At 39.1% G+C, this 26,538-nt stretch overlaps 1 protein-coding gene across 4 annotated transcripts in view; it reads left to right on the forward strand.

Moving 5' to 3' along the window:
- RYR2 (ryanodine receptor 2) overlaps nt 1–26,538 on the forward strand; it is a 755,762-nt gene that overhangs the window by 593,511 nt on the left and 135,713 nt on the right. For all 4 annotated transcript variants that reach the window (XM_081790553.1, XM_081790554.1, XM_081790555.1 and 1 more), the window contains exons 63-66: nt 6,405–6,454; nt 17,022–17,082; nt 18,305–18,543; nt 20,219–20,300. In XM_081790553.1, the coding sequence (XP_081646679.1) occupies nt 6,405–6,454; nt 17,022–17,082; nt 18,305–18,543; nt 20,219–20,300 (432 nt within the window). The remainder of the gene's footprint in view (nt 1–6,404; nt 6,455–17,021; nt 17,083–18,304; nt 18,544–20,218; nt 20,301–26,538) is intronic.

Genomic DNA, 26,538 nt, shown 5'->3' on the forward strand with positions numbered 1-26,538 from the left:
GAGTTTTCTTCCATTTTGCTGCTAAATATAATGCTGAATAGAAGGAATAAGACCCCCATCACAGAATCCAGAGTCATCACTGCATTAGTATTTGTGATAAATGGTGCTTTTTCTAAAATTTTTTTTACCGTTTATTCATTCTTGCTAGAGAGAGAGAGCGCGAGTAGGGGAGGGGCAGAGAGAGGGAGACACAGAATCCGAAGCAGGCTCCAGGCTCTGAGCTGTCAGCGCAGAGCCCCATGTGGGGCTCAAACCCACAGAACCATGAAATCACGACCTAAGCCGAAATCAGACACTTAACCAACTGAGCCACCCAGGTGCCCCAATAAATGGTGCTTTTAACATTACTTCCTCTAAAATTTCTGAGTCTACTATATTTGCCACAATTTTGAAAAATAAAGGAGTTTTTCTGGAGGGCAGAATCCCATTTACAGGAATCAAATTTTTCAACATTTGTGTGTAAATAATGACCTATCTTGGAAGAAAATGACGTAAAAATATGTACCTTTCTGAAGATTTGCACCACTCAAGTTGGCAATTTAGCAATGCTTTCTCATTTCTGTTTAAATCCAAGTATTCCTCATAGATTTATTTGTGATTCTGCTGGGTATTTCAAGTCTGATTTTTCAAAATATGCCAAAATTTAGTACAGACGTGATCGATTACAGAGCAAATCTATTTCCGTATTATCAAATTACACAGGAGTCCATACGAAGCTTTTAGATTGTATTTGAAAGAAGTTTCTATAAAAATGAGTAACCGAGATAAAGCAGGCTACAAGCTTTCCTTGGACTTGACTTTAATGATATGTGATGTCATGTGATGTACGATTGCAACCGCGTTAAAAATGGCCCCAAACTTCTTCAAATAATAGTCTTCCTGTGAAGTTGGTATAACCGATTGTAGTTAAAGTAACAGAGAATCCATCCAGCGACACACTTTGTTTCCACCGTCTTGTTACCAGAAAAAAGGGGGTGAGGGGCTACTTTCCAAGGTATGAATCTCCTCCTGACTTTGGAGTGGTCTTCTTTCCGCTTTCCCTGGGAAAGAGAGGCCCGGCTCTCTGCATTTCACTAGTGCCCTAATCGCTTCACCGGCCCACCATCCCCGGTGGCCAGAAAATGCCAAGGCATCAAGTTACCTTTCAATACCAGAGAGCCCAGGCTATTGTAGTCTCCTCACCCCCGCCCCCTTCCCCCATCAGAGTAGGATGTGTAACAGCAGCTTTGTTCCCAGAGTTGGTAACTTGGGTATCAGTCAATTATGTAAACCAAGAGAGATACAATCAAAGAATATAGGAAAGAATACAAATAAAAGTATGCAGATTCTATTCCCCCCCCCCCCATCATGTTTGTATCTCCATTCCATTTTCATTCTTACTCTGAGAGCTGTTCACTGACCCCAGAGGTAACTAATTTTCCTTTGCCCACTGCCCCTCATAGAAGAAATTGGAAGAGCCTCGCTATTCTGTGCGAGCCTCAGTTGATGTGGTTTGGGGGCCTGAGACGCCCCCTCTTTATTAACGCCTCACCAGAAGGTTTTCTGTAATTTCATCTTCAGATTTTCTCCACCTCAGGCAACAAGGACCGGCACATTTTATTTCTCCCGTTACCATTTCCAAAAGAGAAATGGTCTCACATTCCAACATATAAGAATGAGATGCACACTGATAGAGAAGTACCTTATTTCATCACAGCCCTTGAGTACCAAACATAGGTAGATTTTAACCTCGGAAAAATTCTGGGATGAAAAATGAATAAAGTTAATGATAAAGAAATTACGGCACATGGAAAATGCTGTCTGGTCATTAACATTATGATGGATGCAAATATATCACATCTTAGGACAATGGTTATTTAAAAAGTAAAAAAAAATATATATATATCTATTTAAATAATATGGATCAAGATCTTTAAAAAAACCTCTAAATTTGGATGTGTAGAAGAATATTGGTAGGGAAGAAACTTGATTTTAATAGTTGTTTCCCTTGGGTAGCATAGTAGAGATGTTTTTCTTGCCATTTTTATATATTTTTAAAGTGGAAAAAGTCTTTTCTGATCATAAATCTATGTCTTAAAACAACCCAAATCACCGTCACACTAACAAAAACCAACTACAAATTTTTTAGACATGTTACAATGGGATCACTGAAATTTTATAAATGTGATTTCTTACCACTTCAGTTAAATATTACTTTGGCGGGTAAAATAGGTTAAAAAAAAAAAAAAGGATCAAATACAAAGAAAAAAAACCCCACTGTCCCTGCTACTGTGAATAAGCAGTCATGCCTTCACACCCATGTTGAACACTGCAGGACTACTTTTAATTCGTATTTAACAGTTGCGTGTAGCAGTACGGCATGGGTCTAAATTAACCTCCACATTTAAGAATGGGTTGTCGCCATTAGATGTTTGGATACTTCCTGGCACTAGAAATCATATGTCGAGCATTTACTGTGTCTAAAGCCCGCACCATCATGTCTGTGGAAAAGAGTAAGGTGTGCTCTCTGCTCTCTGGGAGTGTAGCTGGCAGTACCTAAGTATGTGGGTAAAAATAAAATTCTAGTAGAAGAAAGCCATGCAGTGCTGTGGGATTCAAGGACAAGGAAGACCACATTGGGTGGGTATGGACAGGCTAGAGATATACAGAAGACACGGTAATTCAGAATTGACTTTCAAGAATCTGTAGGTTGTAGATTAAGAAGGGGGACTATTTTCTACATGTCCATAACGTATAGAGTGTAGAACGTAGCAATTTAGGGTAAGTGTGGGTGACGTAGATCCATTATAGAACCCTGTCATTGATATTGACTGCTGGAACAAGGCACCTTCTTCCTTTTTTCTTTTTGATTTTTATAATTAATCTTTTTTACTTAATTCATGAGCCCTATGAAGCCATTGGGATAAAGGGCAGTCTGGCCACAAAAGTGGGATTGAGAAGTGTGAGCTTGCTAAGAGGCCATGACAGCAATGCAGGCTGTCGTGAGGGAAGTGCTACCTTAAAGAGGTGGCTCTACCCACAGATCCATTCAGCACGCGTTTCTGAATGCCCGCCATGCCGTGTCCAAGGTGCCGTCCTAGGACTGAGGATGATAAACACACACATATTAAGTGCAGCTTTTAAGAAGTGCAGCTGAGTACCTGCCTACATGTAGCGCTAACCACTTAACAAGTTGTGACGAGTGCAATGGAAACATATATGAAGTACTGGGAATACGGAGGAGATGTACGTGGAGAGAGGGGTTGGATGTGGGAAGCACGGACGAGAGAAAATCACAGACCTTGGCAGTGGGTCATATGGCAGGTCCCCACGGTGCTGGAGTTTCAGTGCTGAGTGGTTGGAACAATATTGCTGGCAACGGTAAAAAAAGAAATGACGGAGACCTGGTTTTGAGAAGAAGGGGTTCAGTTTGGTTAGGTAATTACTGAAGCGTGGGTACTGGCAGGTTAGTCAGCCGGAAATGGCATATTTGGAGATTATCTGTACCCATGTTATGCTCACAGTGCTGGAAGCAGATGAAGGGAGAGTAGACAGAGAAGCAAAAAGGTCTGAATTCCAAACCTTAGAGACTCATTACATCTGAAGGGTTTTCAGAAATGGTTCTTTGAAGAACACTGAGGATGATTTATTAGAGAAGAAGGGGAAACATATCGCCGTAAAACAGAACTGAGAGTTTCCCAGATTGAAGTAGTCAGTGATGCCAAGTACCATAGGCAGCTTTCCAGGACCGAGATTGAAAAAGTATTATTTGATTTACTGATCAGCAAGCACCGAGAATTTCTAGGGAGTGTTTCTGTAGAGCAGTGAGGCATCAAAGCCAAGGAATTGTAGGTGCGTTATGAATTCTTTTTCTTAATTATTTTACTGTTTATTTTTGAGAGAGAGTGTGTGCATGTGTGAGCAAGCGAGCGTGGTGGGGCAGAGAGAGACGGAGACACAGAATCCAAAGCAGGCTCCAGGCTCTGAGCTATCAGCACAGAGCAGAACCCGATACAGGGCTCGAACTCACAGACCCTGAGATCATGACCTGAGCCAAAGTTGGATGCTTGACCCACTGAGCCACCCAGGCGCCCCAATGAATTACAATTTCTTAAGAATGTTAGTAATGGAGGGATATACATACAGAAAGAGAAGACAGTATTATGGAGAATATTTTTAGAGAAACTATAGGCCAAAGCTTATAATAATAAAACCTTATAGTTGACATACAAACTCCACTCTAAAAGTGGATGATAGCACAGGAGGAGAAATACAGTTTGTTCTTTGTGAGAACCTGGTTTTCTACATATCTACATATTTCTATTTCTACATATCTACATATTTCTATTTCTACATATCGGCTACTGATTAGGAACAACCAAAGTTAAGAAGCATTGCTATTTTAAGAAGTCATTTTTTTCAAACAGATTCTCAGACATTCACTATAATCCAACAGAATCGGACACAGAATAATGCTGTGTTTTTCATCGCAGGAAAATGTCCTAGGTCTGGATGAATTGGGTTCAAACATGATCCTAGCATTACAAATTCAACATTATCTCAGAATGTTTCACACTGATACGACAGAGTCTCAGTTCGTAAGAAGTAAAACGAGATCACTTAAAACAGGTTGATACACATATAGGGATCCAAAATACATACAACTCTGACAAGGGCTCACTCTCTAGAGATGGAGACAGATCCTTGTTGAATTAGCATAAGGCTCAGTGGGTCAGAGCACCTGGAGAATGTTGCTTATTTTATTATCTCTTTTTTTGTTTACATTATAGCAGAGACAAACAATGCAGCTCAGGAGGCTAATATCTCATTTTAAATATAATATCTGCTTGAATAGATCATTGTTTTAAAAACTTTTAGAACTGCTAGGAGACGACTCAAGACCTCAGATTCACTGAGAGATTTGCCGATGCATGTTCCCTCGGAAAAGCTGTACGATACCCTTTATAATTATTTTTCATTAATACATTATTCTGCCTTGTTACAGAAATGAGAGATGATAGCCAAAACTTACTGTTAAAAAAGTCAGTGTCACAGACGTGATTCTCCGTCTCCTTTCTCCAGTCCTGCCGTGAGCTCGTGACTCCATTTTTTTTCCATGGCATCGTCCATATCCCCGTCTTGGGGAGGGCATGTCTACACGCTGCTGTTTATGGGAGAGCTTTGCAAGACTGAATGGGGCAGTCAGGATCTAGCTGGGACAGTCAAGCTGGGTGTGGGTGGTGCGGTACACATGGATCATCAAGGCTAGAGCTTTCATCAAGTTCTGGCTACACAGAGCCTCTATCTGAGAGCTCAGAAGTGTTTGGGTAGATGTGAAAATAGTATCATTTGCAATATGGAAGGTTACATGTCATGGTAGAGATTTGCACATGACCTCTAGGAGAGGCTGGAAGGAACCCTTTCAGCTTGGACTGGGAGTGGTGAAGGAGCACTGGGTGTTAGCAAAGGCTTGTTGGAGTAGACATGTCTGTTGCTGAATCCTGAGGGATGGATAGAAGGGAGTATAGCAGGGAAGGGAGTGAAGGGTATTCCTGAGAAGACCTGGAAGGAGCCCGCCAGACTGCAGCCTGGAGACAAGCCAGGACAATGGCAGGTCTTTCCCAGGTTCTCATGTGAGAGTTAGTACATATCAGTGCTGTCCTGCTGACTGCAGGCCACCCTTATTTGGGATCTCCCACTGCCGATCCCCAGGAACACAGTGGCCCAGAAAGTTGCTCTGGAGGAGATAAGAAATAGGCTTAAGTCAAGCATTAGCATGAAGAACCCTTGAAGTTATTGCATCTGCAACATTTTTCTGAGTGATTATCAGTTGTTCAAATTCTATCTCTACCTGACTGTGTTCAAATTCACTGGATGCTTTGGTGTATATGGGAGGGGTATGCTCACGGTTGGAAAGAAGGAAAGTTCAAATGATAAACATACTAAACCTTAAAGTGACATTTCATGCCCCAAGTGCCATACTTCTGATTTTAAATAATAATCCATAACAACAACAAAAATTCTAGAATTTCAGTGGTACATTTGGGCAGATAAAATTTTAAGCGTTTTCCTTGTGCTATTTGAGTAGTCATATTCTTATGGGGTTCATATAGATTGCTTTTATATTAATTAGCTTTGCTTTCAAATTTTTTTTGGTTTCTTTACTTATAATATGTGCTTTTTTAACCATGTTTGTTAAAGATATGCACTCAAAGATTCTTTCTTTAATACCTCTACTCCACATTCTGCTCAGAAAATTGATTCTTTCTGCGTGACATCATGTTGCTTTTTTCCTGCTCATATATCAGCTGTTTATTTTTCTTTTTTTTCTTCTTTTTTTTTTAATTTTATTTTAATTTCTCCCTGTCTTTTCTATCTTCCCTCCCCCTTCCCCCCTTTCTCTTTTGTTTTTCTTTTGTCTTCAGCCTATTCTGCAAACTTGGAGTTCTTGTCAGGCATAGGATTTCACTATTTGGTAAGGAGACCCTTGCAACAAATACTAGCATGGCCATCACTTGGTTTTCTTTGCCAATTTTGCACTGTGTTGTGTGCTGCTATGTTGCATGAATGCATGTTTGCATGGCTGCATGCATGGTTGTCATAGGCCAAGATAAGGTCCTCGAGGTCGTTTGTAAGTAGCATTCTCTATGGTGAAATTGAAGACTGTAACTTTTTTATGCTGGTCCAAAGCACATTTGAAAATCAAAAGGTTGTGTTATGAAAGAGAAAATGAATGGACATGGCGGCTTCTGCCATCTTTTATTTCGGAGGGGTGAAGTGCAACTGGGCCCTTGAATTCATTTGTCTGTTTCTGATAGATTAAAGAATGAGCTGTCATAAATCAGAAAAAAAATTTTAACTGCGCTTCTTCTTCTTCTTCTTCTTCTTCTTTTTTTTTTTAATGCTCTTGACTACAGATTTGCATGTTGACTGCATTCCAGACATTGGAGCTTCATGGTAGAGGCAGTGAGGCAAGGACCTCACGTGGCAGAAGTGACTTTTCTAGCATCACCCACCCCATAGTTAGCTTTTGTTTGTGTCTGAGAATTCGCGTGACTGAAGTCCACACACCGCGCACCTGCTTTTGGACAGCCATGCAGGGCAGTCACCCACATGCCACAGATTGTCCTTGCCGTGGGGCTTTAGGACTCCAGAGCAGCTGGCAGAATTTGTGTTTTCATTTCCTGCATCTGCTTTTGTAAAGCACAAAAGCAAACTTTAGCTCTGTGCACTGCCGGTTTTGAGACAGTGTTGGGGTGATTTTAGTAATGAAATATTTAGTGTACTGATACAGATGTAAGTTCAGTTCCATTCACAGGAAACGCTAAGGGTTAAGTCATTTCTATATAAGACACAGTGAATATTTTTTAAAGTTTATTTACTTATTTATTTTGAAAGAGAGAGAGAGAGAGAGAGAGAGAGAGAGAGAGAATCCCAAGCAGGGTCTGCACAGTCAACACAAAGCCCAACGCAGGGCTCAAACTCAGGAATCGTGAGATCATGACCCGAGCTGAAACTAAGAGTCAGACGCCTAACCAACTGAGCCTCCCAGGCGCCCCTGTATTTCATTTAAATTGCCCGAGTTTTTGCATTCATATTTAAGTTGTGCCACATCATTGGGCAAAATCTCTTCAAAGTAATTTCTAGTTGGCTGATTTTTGTTTGACTTTTCCTCGACATAGAAAAATTTGTATGAACATTGTGCAGACAGAATTGTTAGAAACTCTTCAACTTTCTCGTAATAACAGTGGATTCAAGTGTCCTCCATTTGTCTTCCGAGAGTGCTGTCTTAGTCTGTATCGCTCTGATGGGGACCCCTTTTCTCAAGGGCAGTGTTTACATTCTTCCTGATGAGCATGGTAATATTTCCGTTGTGCTGTTTCTAAGTTCTTACTGTAAATTCTTGGCTTCTTAGTTTATATTTCACTATAATTTCTTTTAAAAATTTTCTGAGGTGTTCCATATATGGAGCAAAGTACACAAATCTTGAAGACAGCCTGATGATACAGTTTGTTGAAATTTTCCATCCACACATACATGTCCATTTGCTCAGATCAAGACATAAAACATTTCCAGCACCCCAGAAGCCTCCCTTGTGCCATTTCTGGTTTATAACCTCTGCAAAGGCACTACATATAGACTTCTTTTACTGTGGATAAATTTTGCCTATTCTTTAATCTCCTATGTTTCTTAAGGGACTAGTAATTGAAGATAAATGCATTGATGAAACTTGTACTACCTCTCCATGGAGACAAGCCAGACTTTAACATTCATACCAACCCTACATGATGCTGATACTCCATTTAGGCATTGTATTTTAAATCCTGTAGCCTTTAAATACTATTATTTTTATTTTTAACAGGAATTTACTGGAGAGCTACTTTACCTCAAAAGCGTACTTGTGTGTGTCTTCTTTATATTATTCTAGCGTCTCTTGTTTTCAGGGTTTCAAATTTGTTTTGGCATTTGCCTATACAATAATACGAACTTCAGGAGGCCTTTGTTTTCTAATACAGTCTTGTCAAGTTATTAGAATCTTTAAGTCTTATCCGTATCACCTTTACACATGACCGTTACAACCTGGCTTTAGACTCTAGTAGGATGTCCCAGAAAAATAGTGGGCTTCAAGTCGGAAAACCTTGATATTAACGCTTTATTTGTAACTAGACCAGCTGAATGATTTGGACGAGAGACTTGATTTCTCTGAACCTTTGTTTTTGTTTTTCCATTTTTTAAAAAAAAAAATTTAACATTTGTTTATTTTTGAGACAGAGACAGAGCGTGAGCAGGGGAGGGGCAGAGACAGAGGGAGACACAGAATCTGAAACAGTCTCCAGGCTCTGAGCTGTCAGCACAGAGCCCGACGCAGGGCTCAAACCCACAAACTGTGAGATCATGACCTAAGCCAAAGTCAGCTGCTTAACCAACTGAGCCACCCAGGCACCCCATGTTTTTCCATTTTTAAACTGGGTCACAATAAATACTAATCTTAGAGATCAGTTGCGCATAGCTGATCGAATGTAAGATAATGAACGTTGAAGGATTATGTAAACTGCAGTCTTAACAGCTTTCAGACCTAAGGGATTCCTAGGGGAACCTAGAGGACTTGGCTCTTTAAAGTACATGCACAATTAAGCCTTTATAATTTACCCATTTCCAGGATGAAGTCGAAGTGGTATACCAACTATTTATTTTTGATGTATCAGTTCTGCCATTGTGGATTTCCCTAAAGAGAGAGACCTAATGTACACACACACACACACACACACACACACACATCGTGGTCCTTTACAGTCATATTATCTGTGATTTTTTCCTTTCTCCCTTCTCTAACATGGTATCATTTTTTTCCAAATTCTGGTAGACAATACGCTGATGATCAAAGTGGTTTTTACTTTACTGCTTTAAATTTACAAACTGTTTATGACTTAAGCTAAGGACAGATTAAGACAGTTAAAAGTTGAGGTTGACAAAGGAATGCCCGGGCTTTGTGTCTTAGGAGCGATGACCAGAAGTAAAGATGTAGAAAGACACACCCTCAACATGTCAGGAAGGTGCGATTGGAGACACAAGGGGAATATTCATGCCAAGAGACAAAATATTCGTCTTGGTGGTAGTGATTGTGGTGAGTTCAGGATCTGATGAGTAAGGGACTCTTTATTCCAAGCTGGCTGCCACATTAAATTGTTGTTATACTTCCAGACTTCATCTGTAGTTGAAGGACTTTTCTGATTAATTGAAGATTCCCCACATTTGGACTTCTATATTTGTGTATGTCTTTTATCGACTTAAAAATGCATTCTCTACATTGAGGCACACTATTTAAGAACTCAAGAGACCATCAGTACAAAACGTTTTATGCTTCATATATTTTTTTTGAGGCATTTAAACCGTTTCATTTTATATTTGAAAAAGCTAAGTCTTTTAAAAGCAGAAACAGGCCCTATTCCCCACAGAACAGTAGTTCTGATGAATCCATTGGAATGCTTTATGGAAAAATATAACAATGAAGAAATTAGTATCTAGGCTTCCTGTTTGAATTCTGACATCCTCGTTAGTGATTATAAGTTGGTGTACTCTTGTATTTAAGAAAATTGGTTAGGACATGGACGGGACCCAGGCAAGTTGAGAAGTGATGGGAATCCCGTTTGCCATTTTCAAGGACCCATTGCCAACTAATGAAATATTGCTTTTTCATCCCACCATTTTTGCTCACTTTTGCTAAGTGGAAATTCTGATTACAAATGCCAAGGATGGTAGAAAATACATAAGTCCTCCTGCTACAGCCTGTTTAAGCCTTTCGGTCAGTCGGAAAGGAAGCAGAATCTGGTAACTAAGCCTCCAACAGGGACAACCGTGGTGCCACAGGTGTATGCAAATCAGCACTTCATAAGGGCTTTATTTTTATATGTGAGATGAATAATAATAAAATACAATCTAATGCCTTAATAGCATTCATTTGATGCATTCATTCAATATTTATTTTTAATTTTTATTAAAAATTTTTTTAATGTTTAATTATTTTTGAGAGAGACAGGGACAGAGAATGAGCAGGGGAGGGGCAGAGAGAGGGAGACACAGAATCTGAAACAGGCTCCAGGCCCTGACAGCTCAGAGCCTGACGCGGGGCTCGAACTCATGAACCAGGAGATCACGACCTGAGCCGAAGTCAGACACTTAACCGAGCCCCCCCAGGCACTCCATCAATCAACATTTATTGTGCTCTGCTGTGTGGGGTCATCCTTTCAGGGTGTGAGAATAGGAAAATGAAGATCTCTGCGCTTCTCCACTGTGACCATCTGAGGCCGGTCCAGGCATCGGTCGTCTGTCCTCTCGGAACAAACTGACCATTCTCCCTGAATCCCCTCTTGCTCTTCCAAAGTGTGCTCCACAGCAGTCGGGTCTCCCCACAATCCTGTCTTTCCTATCGCTCTCCTGCAGGTTCGGTGGCTTCCCTTTTCTTGAGAAGAAAATTTCTGAATCTGGCCACATTAGTGTTTCATAGACTATCCCCTAAGTACCCCTCCATCCACCTTCCCTGCCATGTTCTGGCCTGCTCTCTATGCTTCAGCTTAAGTGGCCTTCTCTCTGCTTCTTAAAAGTGTCATATCCCTTTCTGTGCAGGGTCTTTGCACCTGCTGTAATTGCCTACTAGAATGGGGTCCCCAGACATAAGTCTCCTCTCCAGTCCTTCACACTCAGTGGAGTAAACTGCTCACCTCACCCTTCAGATTTCAACCCAAATATTACCTACTCTGTCAGGAAAACCTTCCCCAACCTCCCTGATTTTAGTCCCTCCCCCTACTCTTAGAACATTCTGTTCACTCGAGTACCTGTCCTCCATGATGTCCCCGGAGTCACATCCCTGTCTGGCACAAACCTCTCGGCTCACTGAGGGCTTATTGTTGTATCCGAAGCCTGGCACATAGTAGGTCTTTTATCCATGTCAGGTGACTGAAGGAATGAACCAACTAGGTCTTGCCTTTAGGAAGCCTACATTCCAAAAGAGAAGAGCAGACACTTAGAACAAAGAGATAAGGGCTCTTGATTTGGAATTTTCTTACATTCAGCATAACTGAAATTTTCCTTTTTTTTTTTTTTTTTGGCTTATGAGATGATTAAGAAAAATGTATCCAATTATCCCACATTTCATTAGAATCACATATATATATTTTTTTATTTCTTAAGGTGTCCAAGAAACCACTTAGGGCACTTACACTGAAGAGGAAGTAATGCATAATTAATGACTATTCAAACGAGATCATTAAACCCAGCCAACCGTGATCCTTTCACCTAGAGGAACTATTTGAGAAGGCACAAAATAGTTATCATTCGGAGGCCTTTTCTACTTTCACACTTTCTGGTAAATTGTTCACGTATTAGTGAGATAGCAGATTGTCCAGAGAGCTGGAGAGTTTCCTAATCTGATAGCGGAGACATTTTTAGGAATGCCTGGAATCAAGCAAACACTCCAAAATTGAGCATAGTACTCCAAAATTTCCTCTGGTTTGTCCTCAGTGACCCTAGAACCCAATGTGGCACGTCATTAATTTGACTCCAGTATTAGCCGCAGGGATATTAAGTAGGGTAAGTATTGTCACATATTTAAAAGAAGCAGTAGTAGTTCTTGTTAAAATGTTGGGTTTTCTCCCCCCAGGAAGAGATGCCTGATTTAAAAGTTGTTGTTTTTTTTTTTTTAACGTTTATTTTTTGAGACAGAGAGAGACAGAGCATGAATGGGGGAGGGTTAGAGAGAGAGGGAGACACAGAGTCCGGAACAGGCTCCAAGCTGTCAGCACAGAGCCCGACGCGGGGCTGGAACTCACGGAGTGAGAGATCATGACCTGAGCTGAAGTCGGACGCCCAGCCGACTGAGCCCCCCAGGCTCCCCAAGAGATGCCTGATTTAAACTGCTGTGTAAATCTTAATGTTATGTTTGCAGAGTTTCAATAGTAAAGTGATACAGTAGATTCTATCAGTTGGTATCTCTCCCTGATTAACAAATTAATGTGTTAAATTTACGTTGACCCATCTGTTATCTCCCCACCCCCAAAACCCATTCAAGTGTTTAAAATGAGGACTGCTCTCTTGTTATCAGGAGATATTAGAAAACTAGTACAGGTACGTATTATCCCTAAGAAGGTTCAGATCGTGCTTGTGTTTAATGGGACACATAATGAAAGGAAAATTACTTAAAGCACTCAGGGTCTCTGAGGATAGTGCATATCTGAAAGTTGGACATGTCATTATGCTGGGAATTTAATAGTTCAGTTATGTGCAACGTGCTGCTTTTGCTAAGTATTGTTGAAATCACTAAAATATTGTTAAGGTCTTTCCCTAGAGTAACAGTTCTGTTGTTTCATGACAGTATACATAGCAAAGACAAGAGTTTCCTGGATTTAACTTGTTTTATGTGCTATGTAAAAAATAACGCATTTCTTGTGAAGAAATAGGTGAGAAACGACAGAATTAGAGACCTGTCATGAAAATAGTATCAGAAAATAGTATTAGAGCGATACAGATATTTCTTTTCTTTGAACATACCACTTTGAGAGAATGTACTTACTTCGGGGTAAATAAATAGAATATGTAATTATCTAAAATACATTTTCAGTTTAACTAAAACTTCTCACTAGGTTAAAGTTTCAATAGTTTTATTCTGTTCAGTGTCACAGACTTCGGGAGTAATGAAGTCATTGGCCCTTTTCAGTCTCTTTTTGTCCCCTCATCATTTTGAGAGAAATTTGTGCCTCTAGCTTAGTTTTATTTCACATTATTAATGAGGATTCTGCCAAGATTAATCGTTTCTTCAAAGAAGCGAACACAATGAGGTATTGCGTCAAGAGCCACGGGAGACAAGTGAGGATGAAGAATAAAAATTAGAAAGTCTGTCACTGCTTTCCCAGTGACTCGAAACATCAGATTACAAAACAGAAGCAGGACACCACACGTCAGATTTTGAATAACATTGAAAACTCCTGACTTACAGGAACCTTATATTAAAAACCACAAAACAAATTGAGATTAAGACACAAAAAGAATATTTTGACTCTAACCTCTTTTAACTTTGTTGTTTTTATTTAGAGAGTTGTCGTGTTTTATGAGTTGGTACAATCATTGTAAAAACCAAACGCTTGCTGTCTCTTGCTGTCAGATTCAGGTATAGGTTATGATTTTAGTTACGTACCTTTCATGCTTACGCACTGATGGGAACACACAGCCTCAGAGACAAGTAGGCAACTAACTCACGGGTGTTTCCTTAAGTGTTGGTCAGCTATGTTTGAAGACAAGGGAAGCAGTTTGGACCTTGAAAGAGCATAAGCTGGAAAATATCAAACTTTTGGTTTTTATTCTAGTCCGAGTAGTGAAGGAATTACATGTAGTTAAATACATGAAAATACAATCATCGCTTTAGAATTTTATCATCTTACTCCACTGTCACTAGCCTTTCCTGTTCTTACCGATAGTGTGATTGACATTTCTGGTGATGGCGATCCAGAGAGCCTTCAGAAGGGCGGGGTGCACGGGGTTCTTATCTTATTTAAAGCTCTTGCTACATGCTTTACCTCATCAAAACTAATCATAAGCTAGGCCTCTACCCCTGCTGGTAGAATTGATGCTTTTGCGTGGTCTGCCCAACAAGATGTTGAAGATTCAATTTGTACTTTTTCTACATTCCTTAGGGGCCTCCCCCCACCATTTTTTTTTTTTTACACGGAGATGTTTCCATTCAAAGTTATACTGCGTCTAATATGGAGTATTCCCAGAGCTTATGGTGGGTTACTCTACAATCACAGAAATCTCCCATACGCCCTATGCATTTTCCTCTGACCCCCAGAACTTGTCTGGCCACTGGTACTATTTCCTATTCTTCACAGCCCACAAGATTTCACTGAATACCTGCTGTTTGCCGGACACTATTCTCGGGGCTGGCCTACACCAGGAACAGAAATCCCACCTCACGAGTTCATAATGAATGGAGGTTTGCAATACCCCAGCCACTCCTTTGGAAAAGGCTCAAAGTACAAACACTGGTCCTCTATAGGAGGAGACAGCAGGCTGGAAGGGAAAGGGAAAAAGAACTGAGTTTTAGGACAAAGAGTGAGGGGCCAGCCTCTCTGACTGGGGGCTAACTAATAACTTCCATTAGAGTCTCACACGTTGCCTTGTGTCCCCTCTCTCTCCTGGGCCTTCTCTTTCTCATTTTCTGGGCCGTCTCGTCCTTATCTTTCACACTTCCAAACATTGGAGGCCCTGAGACCTTTTTTTTCTTCTGTATTTATGCACATGCTGGCCAATTGCATTCAGGCCCATGATTTTTCAAAGTACCTGTATGCTTATGGGGCCCAGATGTGTAGCTCCAACCCAGCTGTGTTCTCTGCCCTCCAGATTTGTGCACCGGCAGCCTATTCTGCATCTCTACCTGACATTAATAGGCCCATCATGCTGAACCTGCCTGAAGCAGATCGCGCTGCCCCCAGCTCCCTCATTCCGCTCCTGTCTTGTGCTCTCTCTACCTCAGTAAATCTTACCACCGTTCACCCAACTGCTCATACAAGTGCTCACCCAATTTTGGAGTTATCCCTGATTCTATCCGTCTCATTTCACGTTCAGTCCATAAGCGAAGGCTGAAAATGAATTCTTAACTTCTTCACTGCTGGTATCCTAATGCAAATTCAGTGTCATTGACTGTAGCAGCTTCCTAACTGGCTTGCACTCTTGCCCTTCCAGAGTTTCGCACAGTGTGAATTAGTCCTTTTAAAATAGAAACCAGAACCCTTCCTGTTCAAAACCTAAGGATATTTTCTATTGCACCTGAAAAAAAAAAAAATCGGACCTCTTGCTCTAATTGCAAAACCTGGCCGGTCCCCTCCTCTCTACCTCATACCCCCCTTCTTTCCCCTGAATCTTGATCACACATCAGCCACCTTCACTGCCTTACGTGGAACACCAGCTTCATTTTCTGCCTCAGAGCCTTTGCACATGCTGTTCCCTCTGCCTGGGCCCTTCTCCCAGATACAGGCATGATTTGTTCATTCAAATCTCTGCTCAAATGCCACCTTCTTAGAGCCTTGTGACCACTCACCTTATTACCCTATCCAGTTGCTCTTATCCCTATTCTCTGATATATGTATGTGTGTGTGTGTGTGTGTGTGTGTGTAACTATATATATATAGTTATATAATTAATATATATAAATATATAGATTTTACTGTAGCCTGGTATTAGGTTCATATTGATTTTTTTCTTAATATTTTATTAACTGTGTCCTCCATTAAAATGCAAGTACCATGAGAACTCTGTTTCACTTATAACTGGAAGTTTCAGAATGCCTGGTATTTGACATGTATTTATTGAGTGAATGAATAATTAAATGAGTAATACTTCCATGGGCTGCAGGGAAAGCCCTACTAATCAATAGACAGGGACATAACAAATTCTGCCTTTCTGCTGATTTTGTCTTCATTATTACCAGAAATTCTGAGAATCAAAGCACGAGATGAATGGAACATTTTATCAAAGAACTCAGACTCTAGCAATGAACACCTTAGTTTTCTTTTTTCTTATGTATATCATATCACTAAACTGTCTTATCCAGATTCTAAGGCAGTTGTTAATTTTCATATATATTAGGATTTTTTTTTTTTTTTTTTTTTTTGCCTAAAGAATGCAACATACTCAAATGTTAGTAAAAATGTACATTCAGACCTCAGGACCTGGGAAATGACTGTATGTATTATAAATAGGGAACTATAAAATGAGGAAGCGATAATGGCAAGCTGTATTGTGAGTGGCCAAATTACTTTGTAACTTTGGATTCATCCTTTTATTTCTTTGCTATTATGTATCTTCATCACAAAGTAAAATAGGTACAGTAATTCATAATTCATATTTCCGTACTTTCTGGTAAAATACACAGTTAAAATGGGTGAATGTCATCTTTCAAGAAAAGCCATCCCCATTTCAAATATCTGAGAAGGGTAGGATTTAACTTCTTCAGCTTCTGATGCTTATTTATGTGATAGTTTGGTGGCTCATTTTCACCGAAGGCCAAAAACACTTGGGCAAAATAATTCATCCTAATGCAGTTGAATGGAATAAGAAAGCAGAGACGCTTGGGTAATTGCAAAGGAATTCAATTTATTTATGGGACTTTTAGCCCATCTCGTTTCAGAAAGGATATGAGCTGATTTTAAAAAGTTGATACACATTATGACTTAGGAGGAAGATGAGCCAATATGGGGAGGTGAATGTATTTGAAGAGTTCAGTTAAAACACTTCAGCCTGGCACAGTGCTTTGAATGCTTCTCGAGTATGTCAGCTATTTGATGAAACATGCTTTATTGCTTTTCTACTTACATTTGCATAACCACTTTCGAGCAGAAAAACCGCATGATTTTAAACTTGATTATCAAAAAATCTTGTTAATTGAGTTACTGTTGGGTTGTACTGTTGACTAATTTTTGGTACACAAATATTACCAGAAAAGGTCGCTGAGAAATCCTCCGGGCAATTTATATAGCATTTTGTTTGCTCTTTAGGAAATGATGCCACATCAATTGTCAACTGTCTTCATATTTTGGGTCAGACTTTGGATGCAAGGTAAATGGATACGTTTTTGTCTAAGTGAGCGTAACAGTGCTACACTTAAAAGAATACTAAGACATACCTTGTCTCTTGATTTCAGTGTTTGGAATTGTAATAAACGCTTGTGGGTGAAAACGTATTTTGTAAATTACTAATAAATGGCATTCTGTTATTTTTGTGATCATATATATATATATCGTTATTTAAATTTCAAGCAATGTCTGTAGCAGCTAGGTATGTAACTGAAGGTCGAAACGGGAATGTATCATGTCAAGTAAAGATGATGGTAAGCTGCAACTTCAGAGGTCTCAGTAGCTTCTAGGTGTGGTAACTTGTGTTCCACACTTGTGATAACATTTAGCTTTATAAGGACATGAGCTTTATTCTTATTTTACAGATGAGCGAAGCGAAGCTTAAGATTGCATAGTAAGTGTGGAAGTAGGCCAGTTCCCAAGTCCGTGTACTTTCTACTCTGCCCTCCCAGCCACAGGACTGGAAACCCAGTCGTTTGCCTCAATACCAAATCCGTGTATCTCGCAGGAGTGATTCAGCCTTTAAGTCATACATTTATTTCACTTATTATCCAGGATAGATCTAAATAAAAATTCCTCCATGTCTCCTACAGAGAATATCCCATGATACTCTCGGGTCCTTTATTTTTGCCTTTAAAATTTTACTTGAGGTGTTTTGTATAATAAATGAAAAAAGTAGATGCTATTAGATCCCTTCATTTCCTACTAGAAATAGTGGCATTAGGGGGTCACTTCTGTACAAAGTTCAGCCTTTAGAGGCTCATTTAGCTGATGGCTACACTTCACTCCTAAAACATTTACATCATTTAATGACTTGGCGTAGCAGGGATTCAACGTTTCTTTCACAGCCGTTGCCTCAGAAACCGTTTCGGTTGTGTTGGATTTGGGGATTGGCTGGCTCAAAACCTGCGTTTTGCTCATTATGAAACAAATACTCAAAATTGCTAGAAAATACAGAGCATGAGCGCTGCCTCTTGATCTGGGCCCTCATTAAGTTGACGGTGAAGACATTTGGGAAAGGTTATGCATTCGCAGGGCAATATATTACTGTAAATTCGAGTACGTTGAAAACGTTTATTGAGGGTGAATTGAAGTAATCGGCTGAGTGAAAGTCACGGATGAGTAACCAAAGTAGAAGCATGTGTTATTTCTAATTCCACTCGGTCCTTTTGCAAGGTGTCTGTTCTCCCTTCTCTCATTGCTAGGACCGTCATGAAGACTGGCCTGGAGAGCGTTAAAAGTGCGCTCAGAACGTTTCTGGACAATGCGGCGGAGGATCTGGAGAAGACGATGGAGAATCTCAAGCAGGGCCAGTTCACCCACACCCGAAACCAACCCAAAGGTGTTACTCAGATTATCAATTATACCACGGTGGCTCTGTTGCCAATGCTGTCATCATTATTTGAGCATATTGGCCAGCATCAGTTCGGAGAAGATCTAATATGTATGTAAACCTATTCCTTAGACTTTCACTATCTAATGGTACAATGAGAAATTGTAAAAGCCCCATCAAGCGCTGCTTATCCGTTGAAATGCACTCTTTTTTTTTTTTTTTTTTTTTTTTGCCCCCAGAACACTCGGTTGACATTTGAGTTACAGAAACCATTCTTAGAGAGGTAGATCACTGAATCACATGCATTCACAGAAGGGACCAGAAGGTAGTGGTGGTGGGCAGTCATTTCCACCTTGTTCGAGTGCAGGTTCCAAATTTTGCTGCTTCTCTGTTCCCTCCTTCCATGGAATTTTTCTAATGCCGTTTGACCACGGGATGTGCCACATTGTTTTCCGATTACGTCTGAGTCAGTGCACATTGTTCTACAAGCTGTAATCCTGACAAAGTCCGTGGCTAAACAATTGGCCTACTACAGTGACTCACACGCTTTCTATTTGTAGGTATTGGTCTGTTTTTATGGATTTAATCGGCTATTTTTGCATAGATTTCCATAATTATTAAAAATATCCACAGAATGCTAGTAGCAATGCGAAACACAATGATACGCGACCTGTCCCAATTTCCGACCCTCCTACTGATGTTGAGCGTGAGAGATGTAAGCCCTTGCTAAGTGGGTCTTAATGACATGCCTACTCAGACTCTCCACCTTGTAGGTCTCCCAGTGAAGTACGGCTGTGTGTGAAAACCACTGTGTCACTCAGTGGCTAACACAGCCGCTACTCGCAGCACATGTCCTTGAGCCATTGTAGGAGCACTGCAGTGCAGTGTGGACACGGAACCAGGTCCGGAGGACAAGGATGATTTCTCCATTCATGTCATGGTACATTCTCCAGGAAATACTAGAAGAGTTGGGATTAGAAAGCCGAGGTTCTTAGATTTTCTTTCTTGCCTTTTAAACATGCCTTGTCGGATCATAGATCACCTATAAGGTTTTATTTTAGTTTCTGGCTTCTCTATAAGATTGGCTTCCCGATGCCTTGAATGTCAGGTCAAAAACAAGTAACTCACGACCTCCTCCAGCACTCTCATTATTGTTCACTTAGGTGTTGAAATAAAAGACACAGTCTTTACATACCTTCAAAACAGGAGACACAATCTGCCTGACCTTCCCAAATATTCTTGTGCTTAATTTTATTCTTGAAGAAATCTTTTTTTCTTCCATCTGCAGAAAAATTATTTTTAAAATGTTCCTGAGAATGTTCTCAATAATTATAGTCCATTCCGTAGAATGCTTTCAGCTCCTTAAAGAAACGAATTTTGTTTGAGAAATATTTTTTTATTTCATTTTACATATCTATTTGTTCTAATTTTGCTTTAAAAACAATTTTTTGTAATGTCTATTTATTTTTGAGAGAGAGAGACACAGAGCATGAGCAGGGGTAGGGCAGAGACAGAGGGAGACACAGACTCTGAAGCAGGCCCCAGGCTCCAAGCTGTCAGCACAGAGCCCGACGTGGGGCTCAAACTCACGAACTGCGAGATCATGACCTGAGCTGAAGTCGGACATTTAACCGACTGAGCCAACCAGGCACCCCTAATTTTTATTTTTTTAAAAAATGCTAAAACATAAGTATGCCCTCAATATGGAATTTTGGTTTTATTCTAAAATTTCTTAAGACAGTGTATAAATAACAAGTGTTTTTGTTCTGTTTTTATTTTTATTTAGTGGAAGATGTACAGGTGTCATGTTATAGAATTCTGACTAGCTTATATGCTTTGGGAACCAGCAAAAGTATTTATGTGGAAAGGTAAGATTTTAAAACTAACTTTGTGTTTCAAGTGTTAAAACTAACTTGTGTTAAAACTAACTTCTGTTTCAAGTGTTACAACCATTTATTTCAAGTCTTTGCTTTATCATTTTTTCCTTAGTTATACACTAAACGAGATCAACATACTGAATTCCTTGGGAGTAATTGAACAATCTTTAAGCTAAATTTGAATTGATACAATAAAAGTCGATCAAGTTATGTAAAAAAAAAAAAAAAAAAAAAAACGTAAAGCACTAATGGTAAAGACCATATTCAATGTAAAGATTAAACAGAGCATTTATGAGTCCAGTTTATGAAGGAATCTGCTAGAAGAATTCCTCATATGTATCTGAAAAGCAAATTAAGCATGAATATAGGCAGTTACTAAAACCAGCTTTATTTTTCATGTTTTCGCATTCAAGATGAAGAGATCTTCAGATGATGTGGACAGGTCAAGTTCAGGTGTCCCACTGAATTTTAAAATAAGAGGTCACTCGCAACTTCAGTAAAAAGATTTCTGTGAAAAAGAGAAGAAAAAGACGGCAGTTTTTTTTAAAGGCTAGACTAAAGAAAATGACGTTTGGCGAGAAGACTGATAAAATAAATCAGTGAAAGGATATTCTAGTGGAATAATACTGAAAAGTTGTAAATTCTCCCCCAGTTAATCTACTATGATACAATTTCAAGTAGAAATTTGGGTTTTGGGGTGCCTGGATGGCTCAGTCAGTTAAGCATCTGACTTCCGCTCAGGTCATGATCTCATGGTTCATGAGTTAAAGCCCTGCATCGGGCTGTGTGCTGACAGCTCAGAGCCTGGAGCCTGCTTCGGATTCTGTGTCTCCCTCTCTCTACCCCTCCTCTACTCACATTCCGTCTCTTTCTGTCTCAAAAATAAACATTTAAAAAATTTGTTTTCTTAAAGTTTTTTAAGAAATTTGTTTTTTATTGAAATTTGGGAAATTCATTTGAAAGTTCATTTGAAAGAATGACTCACAAGACTAGCCAATACAATTTTGAGAGAGGAAAAGGTAATGCAAGAGTACTCACTCATCTGGCCTACCAACTGTTAAAACTTACAAAGCATCAATAAGTAGGGGTGCCTGTTGGCTTCGTCAGTTAAGGGTCTGACTCTGGGTTATGATGTCACCACTCCTGAGATTGAGCTGACAGTGCAGACCCTGCGTGGGATTCTGTCTCTCCCTCTCTCTCTGCTCCTCCCCTGCTCATGCTGTCTCTCTCTCTCTCTCTCTCTCTCTCTCTCTCTCTCTCTCTCTCTCGATAAATATGTTTTTAAAAATAATAAAAATAAAGCATCAATAATTAAAATAGGGTGGCAACTACATAGAGCTAGAACAATTAATCCATATAAAAGGACAACTGAGTTCACTCTGAATATTTTTTACCTGTATTTTCTTTATTTTAATTTTTTTTTTTTTTAACGTTTATTTATCTTTGAGACAGAGAGAGACAGAGCATGAACGGGGGAGGGGCAGAGAGAGAGGGAGACGCAGAATCGGAAGCAGGCTCCAGGCTCTGAGCCATCAGCCCAGAGCCCGACGCGGGGCTCGAACCCACGAACCGTGAGATCGTGACCTGAGCTGAAGTCGGACGCTTAACCTACTGCGCCACCCAGGCGCCCTACCTGTATTTTCTTTAAAACATATTTTATTAACTTTATTTATTTTTTTTTTTATTTTGAGAGAGAGAAAGAAACAGAGCACACAAGCAGGGGAGGGGTAGAGGGAGAGGAAGGGAGAATCCAAGCAGGCTATGTGCTGCCAGCGCAGAGACTGATGGGGAGCTCGAATCGCAGACCATGAGATCTTAACCTGAGCCAAAGTCAACAGCCGGACACTTAACCGACTGAGCCACCCAGGCGCCCCTACCTATATTTTCAGTTAATCTCTTTTCATATGATTTTTTAGGGCTTCAAATATTTTATACTGAGGGAGTTTTATAATTTATTGTTACCTCATTTTTGAAAAATTAATGTTTTTTTCATTTCCATAAGTAATCTCCATATGAATCTCCATTCATAGTTTTCTATTTATTTATGTATATGTATTTAAATATATATAAAATCTATATATATTTAATTTTATTTGTTTTAGTTATAGTTTAGTTATTGTCTCAGTTTAGTTATAGTTCAGTTTATTTTAGTTACAGATTAAAGAATAGGCATATATTAAAGGATCATGATAACATCTCACTGTCTTTCCAGAAAATTGATTCACTTGACACTGTCAAGTTTTACAAGAAAAGCCTTGTTTCCTCACATTTTCCTCATTTCTGATTATTATTCTTTTTACTATTTAAAAATACAATAGTTAAAAATGGGATCCAATGTTAATTTCAAAAAAAAAAATTTTTTTTTTAATGTTTATTTATTTTTGAGACAGAGAGAGACAGAGCATGAGCGGGGAAGGGGCAGAGAGAGAGAGGGAAACACAGAATCGGAAGCAGGCCCCAGGCTCCGAGCCATCAGCACAGAGCCTGATGCGGGGCTGGAACTCATCAACTGCCAAGATCGTGACCTGAGGTGAAGTCGGACGCTTAACCGACTGAGCCACCCAGGCGTCCCTCCAATGTTAATTTCCAATGCACTTCCGTAACTCCCACTTCTCGGCCATTGTTTTGTGGTTACTCTGCCATTTTTCTTTATTTTATGAATTGCCTTTCATATCTCTTGTCCATTTTTCTATTAATGCGTTATTTTACTGATTAGTAATGAATTTTATCTATTAAAACCATTTTATTTATAGCAAATATTAACCTCTTGCCTGTTCTTTTTCCCATCTTTGTGACTTATAGCATTTTTATAACTTTATAGTGCTTCTATATGAAACTATGTAAAGATAATATCTTATGACCTGGGAATTTTTTTTTATATAACCTGTCAATTATTTCAAGTGTGTTTATTCTTCTTAGTTTAATATTTTTAGAAAAGTGATACCACACTCATAACAGCTAGAAGTTAAAATATTTATCTCTGGGGCACTTGAGTGGCTCAGTAGGTTGAGCCTCCGACTTCAGCTCAGGTCATGATCTCGCAGTTAGTGAGTTCGAGCCCCGGATCAGGCTCTGTGCTGGCAGCTCAGAGCCTGGAGCCTGCTTTGGATTCTCTGTCTCCCTGTCTGTCCCTCTCCTGCTTGCACTTTCTCTCTCTCTCCCTCTCAAAATAAATAAACATTTAAAAAAAAACTTACTCTTTTAGGTTTTTCATTCTTTTTGTTGTTTACATTTAGCTTTTTAATCCTTTACTCATTCAATAAAAATTTAGTAAGCACCAGGTTCTGTGATAACAACCGTAATAAGCAAGATAGATCCCTACTCTCAAAGACCTTAGACCTAATGAGGAACAAAAAACAAAACAAGTAAAGTGAAGAATGTAATATTGGCAACTTATCATGGGTCAGTAAGCACACAATAAAGAGAATGACATGGGGTGTTCGGAAATGTATGTTTTAGAACGTTTTGAAACGCAGAACTTTCCTCCATTCAACAGAAAGCAGGTAGTAGGTAAGTCAGGTATAAATAGGTGTGTGTCTCCTGGCTTCCATTTTTCTCAATGAAATATGCCTCAGCCAAGTGATGATTGAGAAAAGAAATGTAAGAAGTTCGAGGAAAGTAGTGAATGTCCGGAATGATCATCTCTGGAGTAAGAGGGGAATTTACTGGAAATGAATCTGAATTTCATGTTTCTCTTTAGGTGTTATGTAGAATTCAAATTAAAATTTTAAAACCATCCTCCATGTGGAAAGTATTTATCTTTAAGTGAAATGTCCTTGACATACAATATTATATTAGTTTCAGGTGCACAACTTAGCGACTGGACAGTTCCCTATATTACACCATGCTGACCACTCTGAGGGTAGTTACCATCTGTCGCAGCACAACATTATTACAATATTATTGACTGTATTCCTTATGCTGCACTTTTCATCTCTGTGATCTATATCTAGAAGTTTATTCCTCTTGATCTCCTTTACCTAGTTCACCCATCCCCCAACCTCCTCCCAAAGGAAAGATTTATTTAATATTTCTTTTATCTACTGATTTAAAATAAGACCTTCATTCTGTACTGTGGTAATAGATTAAATAGGTTATATTTCTAGAATCTCTATTTTGTTCTGTTATTTGACTTTTTAAATTATTAGATCAGTACCATGTAGCCTGAATTATTATGATACATTGTATCATAACATATGATACATTTATGATACATTGTAGTATCTGGTAATCCAAACTCTCTCATAACCTCAGCAGTGCTCTCATTGTTATTCTTTTTACCTCTGGTTTTTCCTTGATAAACTTTGGGATTCTTTTGTTAGGATCTAAAAAAGATACATTTTTTTTTTTATTTTTCTTGCAGTTATAAAGTCATTTGGGGAGAGTATAAAAATGAAAATGGGGGGGGGTGCCTGGTGGCTCAGTCAGTTGAGCATCCAACTTCGGCTCAGGTCATGATCCCGCGGTCTGTGAGTTCGAGCCCCGTGTTGGACTCTGTGCTGATAGCTTGGAGCCTGGAGCCTGGTTTGGATTCTGTGTCTCCCTCTCTCTGCACCTCCCCCTCTCACACTCTGTCTCTCTTAAAAATAAATAAACATCAAAAAAAATTTGTAATGAAAATTGAAAGATGAGTAAAAGATATCTTGGAAAAAATGAAAGAGTGTCACTGTACTGAGAAAAATGTAGGTATCTTAATAAGCATCATATAAAAAACCTGCTATTTCCAAAATATGAATAATCACAGTTGGTCTGAGAATTACTAATTGAATCAAAATTTTAAAGTAAATTATTAAATAGTTCACATGTATTAATAAAATAAAAGGACTTGTCCAGTCAGATGTAAGAGAATTCATTACTTTGGGGTCATATATGAAACATTTTAGGCTATTAAATTCTTTAAGTATATTCTCATTGTTTTCAAACTTTTATTGAACTCCTATTATGTGTCAGAAATTTTGCAATTCTACATCCCAGTTTTTAGGTAAGGAAAGCAAAACAGAAAGAGAGTAATTTTCCTAAAGTGATACAAGTATCAGGAATAAGTTTGGGACTCAGGTCTGTCTGAATCAAAGCCTGTTCCCTTTGTGATTTCTTGCTATCCTAAATTATTTTTAGTAATAAAATGTTTTTCAGTGTTTGAATTAAACTCTGTGTTATTCAGTTATTCAGTGTCATTCTATGAAGAGATATTTTCTCCTAGCTGACTAAATGTCTAGTCATTTTTAATTAAAATATTAAACTATTAGGCATTGTTAATTTTATGTAGTCATATATTTTTCCACTAGGAATTTAAAGCTACCAAAGAGAATTGTATGATCTTTTCTTAATTAGATAGATTTTATGGACTTTTAAAGTAAAATATTTATGTAATTTCAGGAGGTCATAATATGCTGAAATAACTCATATTGTCCTACATTTAATAAACATGTGCCAGCGAATCCTTGGATTATGTAGGTAGCTAAGGGAAAGAGAGAATTTTTTTTTAAATTTTTTTTAACGTTTATTTATTTTTGAGACAGAGAGAGAGACAGAGCATGAATGGGGGAGGGTCAGAGAGAGGGAGACACAGAATCTGAAACAGGCTCCAGTCTCTGAGCTGTCAGCACAGAGCCTGACGCGGGGCTCTCACGGACCGCAAGATCATGACCGAGCTGAAGTCAGCCGCTCAATGGACTGAGCCACCCAAGGGCCCCAGGAAAGTGAGAATTTATGTCACTGGCAGGGGGAGCCATGAGTCATGAACTGCCCTGAATCAATTGATCCCAGAATGATTCCTTCAACCTCTTCCTTCCCTTAAAAACGATGAATCAATTTTAAGTGTTATTAATAGTTTTTGGTATATATTATGTCTTAATATTTCATAGCTACCTTGAAATTACTTAGTAAATTTTCAGAAAATTGTATTAGTGTGTTGGTATCACTACTTTATTTTTTTTTTAATGATTATTCACCTAGTAAGAATTCTTCCTCAGTAGGTCATTATGTTTAAAAAAAGAAGATGTAAAAAAAGGAAGCAAAGCAAAAGAAATGTCCAGACTCATGGGGGGGATTTGACAGGGTTTTTCTTGTTATTTTGGTCTATAATGTTTTAACTTATTTTTTAATGTTTTATGTATTTTTTTAAATGTCTCAAAAATATGGATGTATTTATTTTTGAGAGAGAGACAGAGCACAAGCAGGGGAGGGGCAGAGAGAGAGAGAGACACAGAATCAGAAGCAGGCTCCAGGC

Source organism: Panthera onca, chromosome D2, assembly GCF_046562875.1.
Source record: "Panthera onca isolate mPanOnc1 chromosome D2, mPanOnc1 haplotype 2, whole genome shotgun sequence".
In the NCBI taxonomy this organism is placed as follows: Eukaryota; Metazoa; Chordata; class Mammalia; order Carnivora; family Felidae; genus Panthera; species Panthera onca.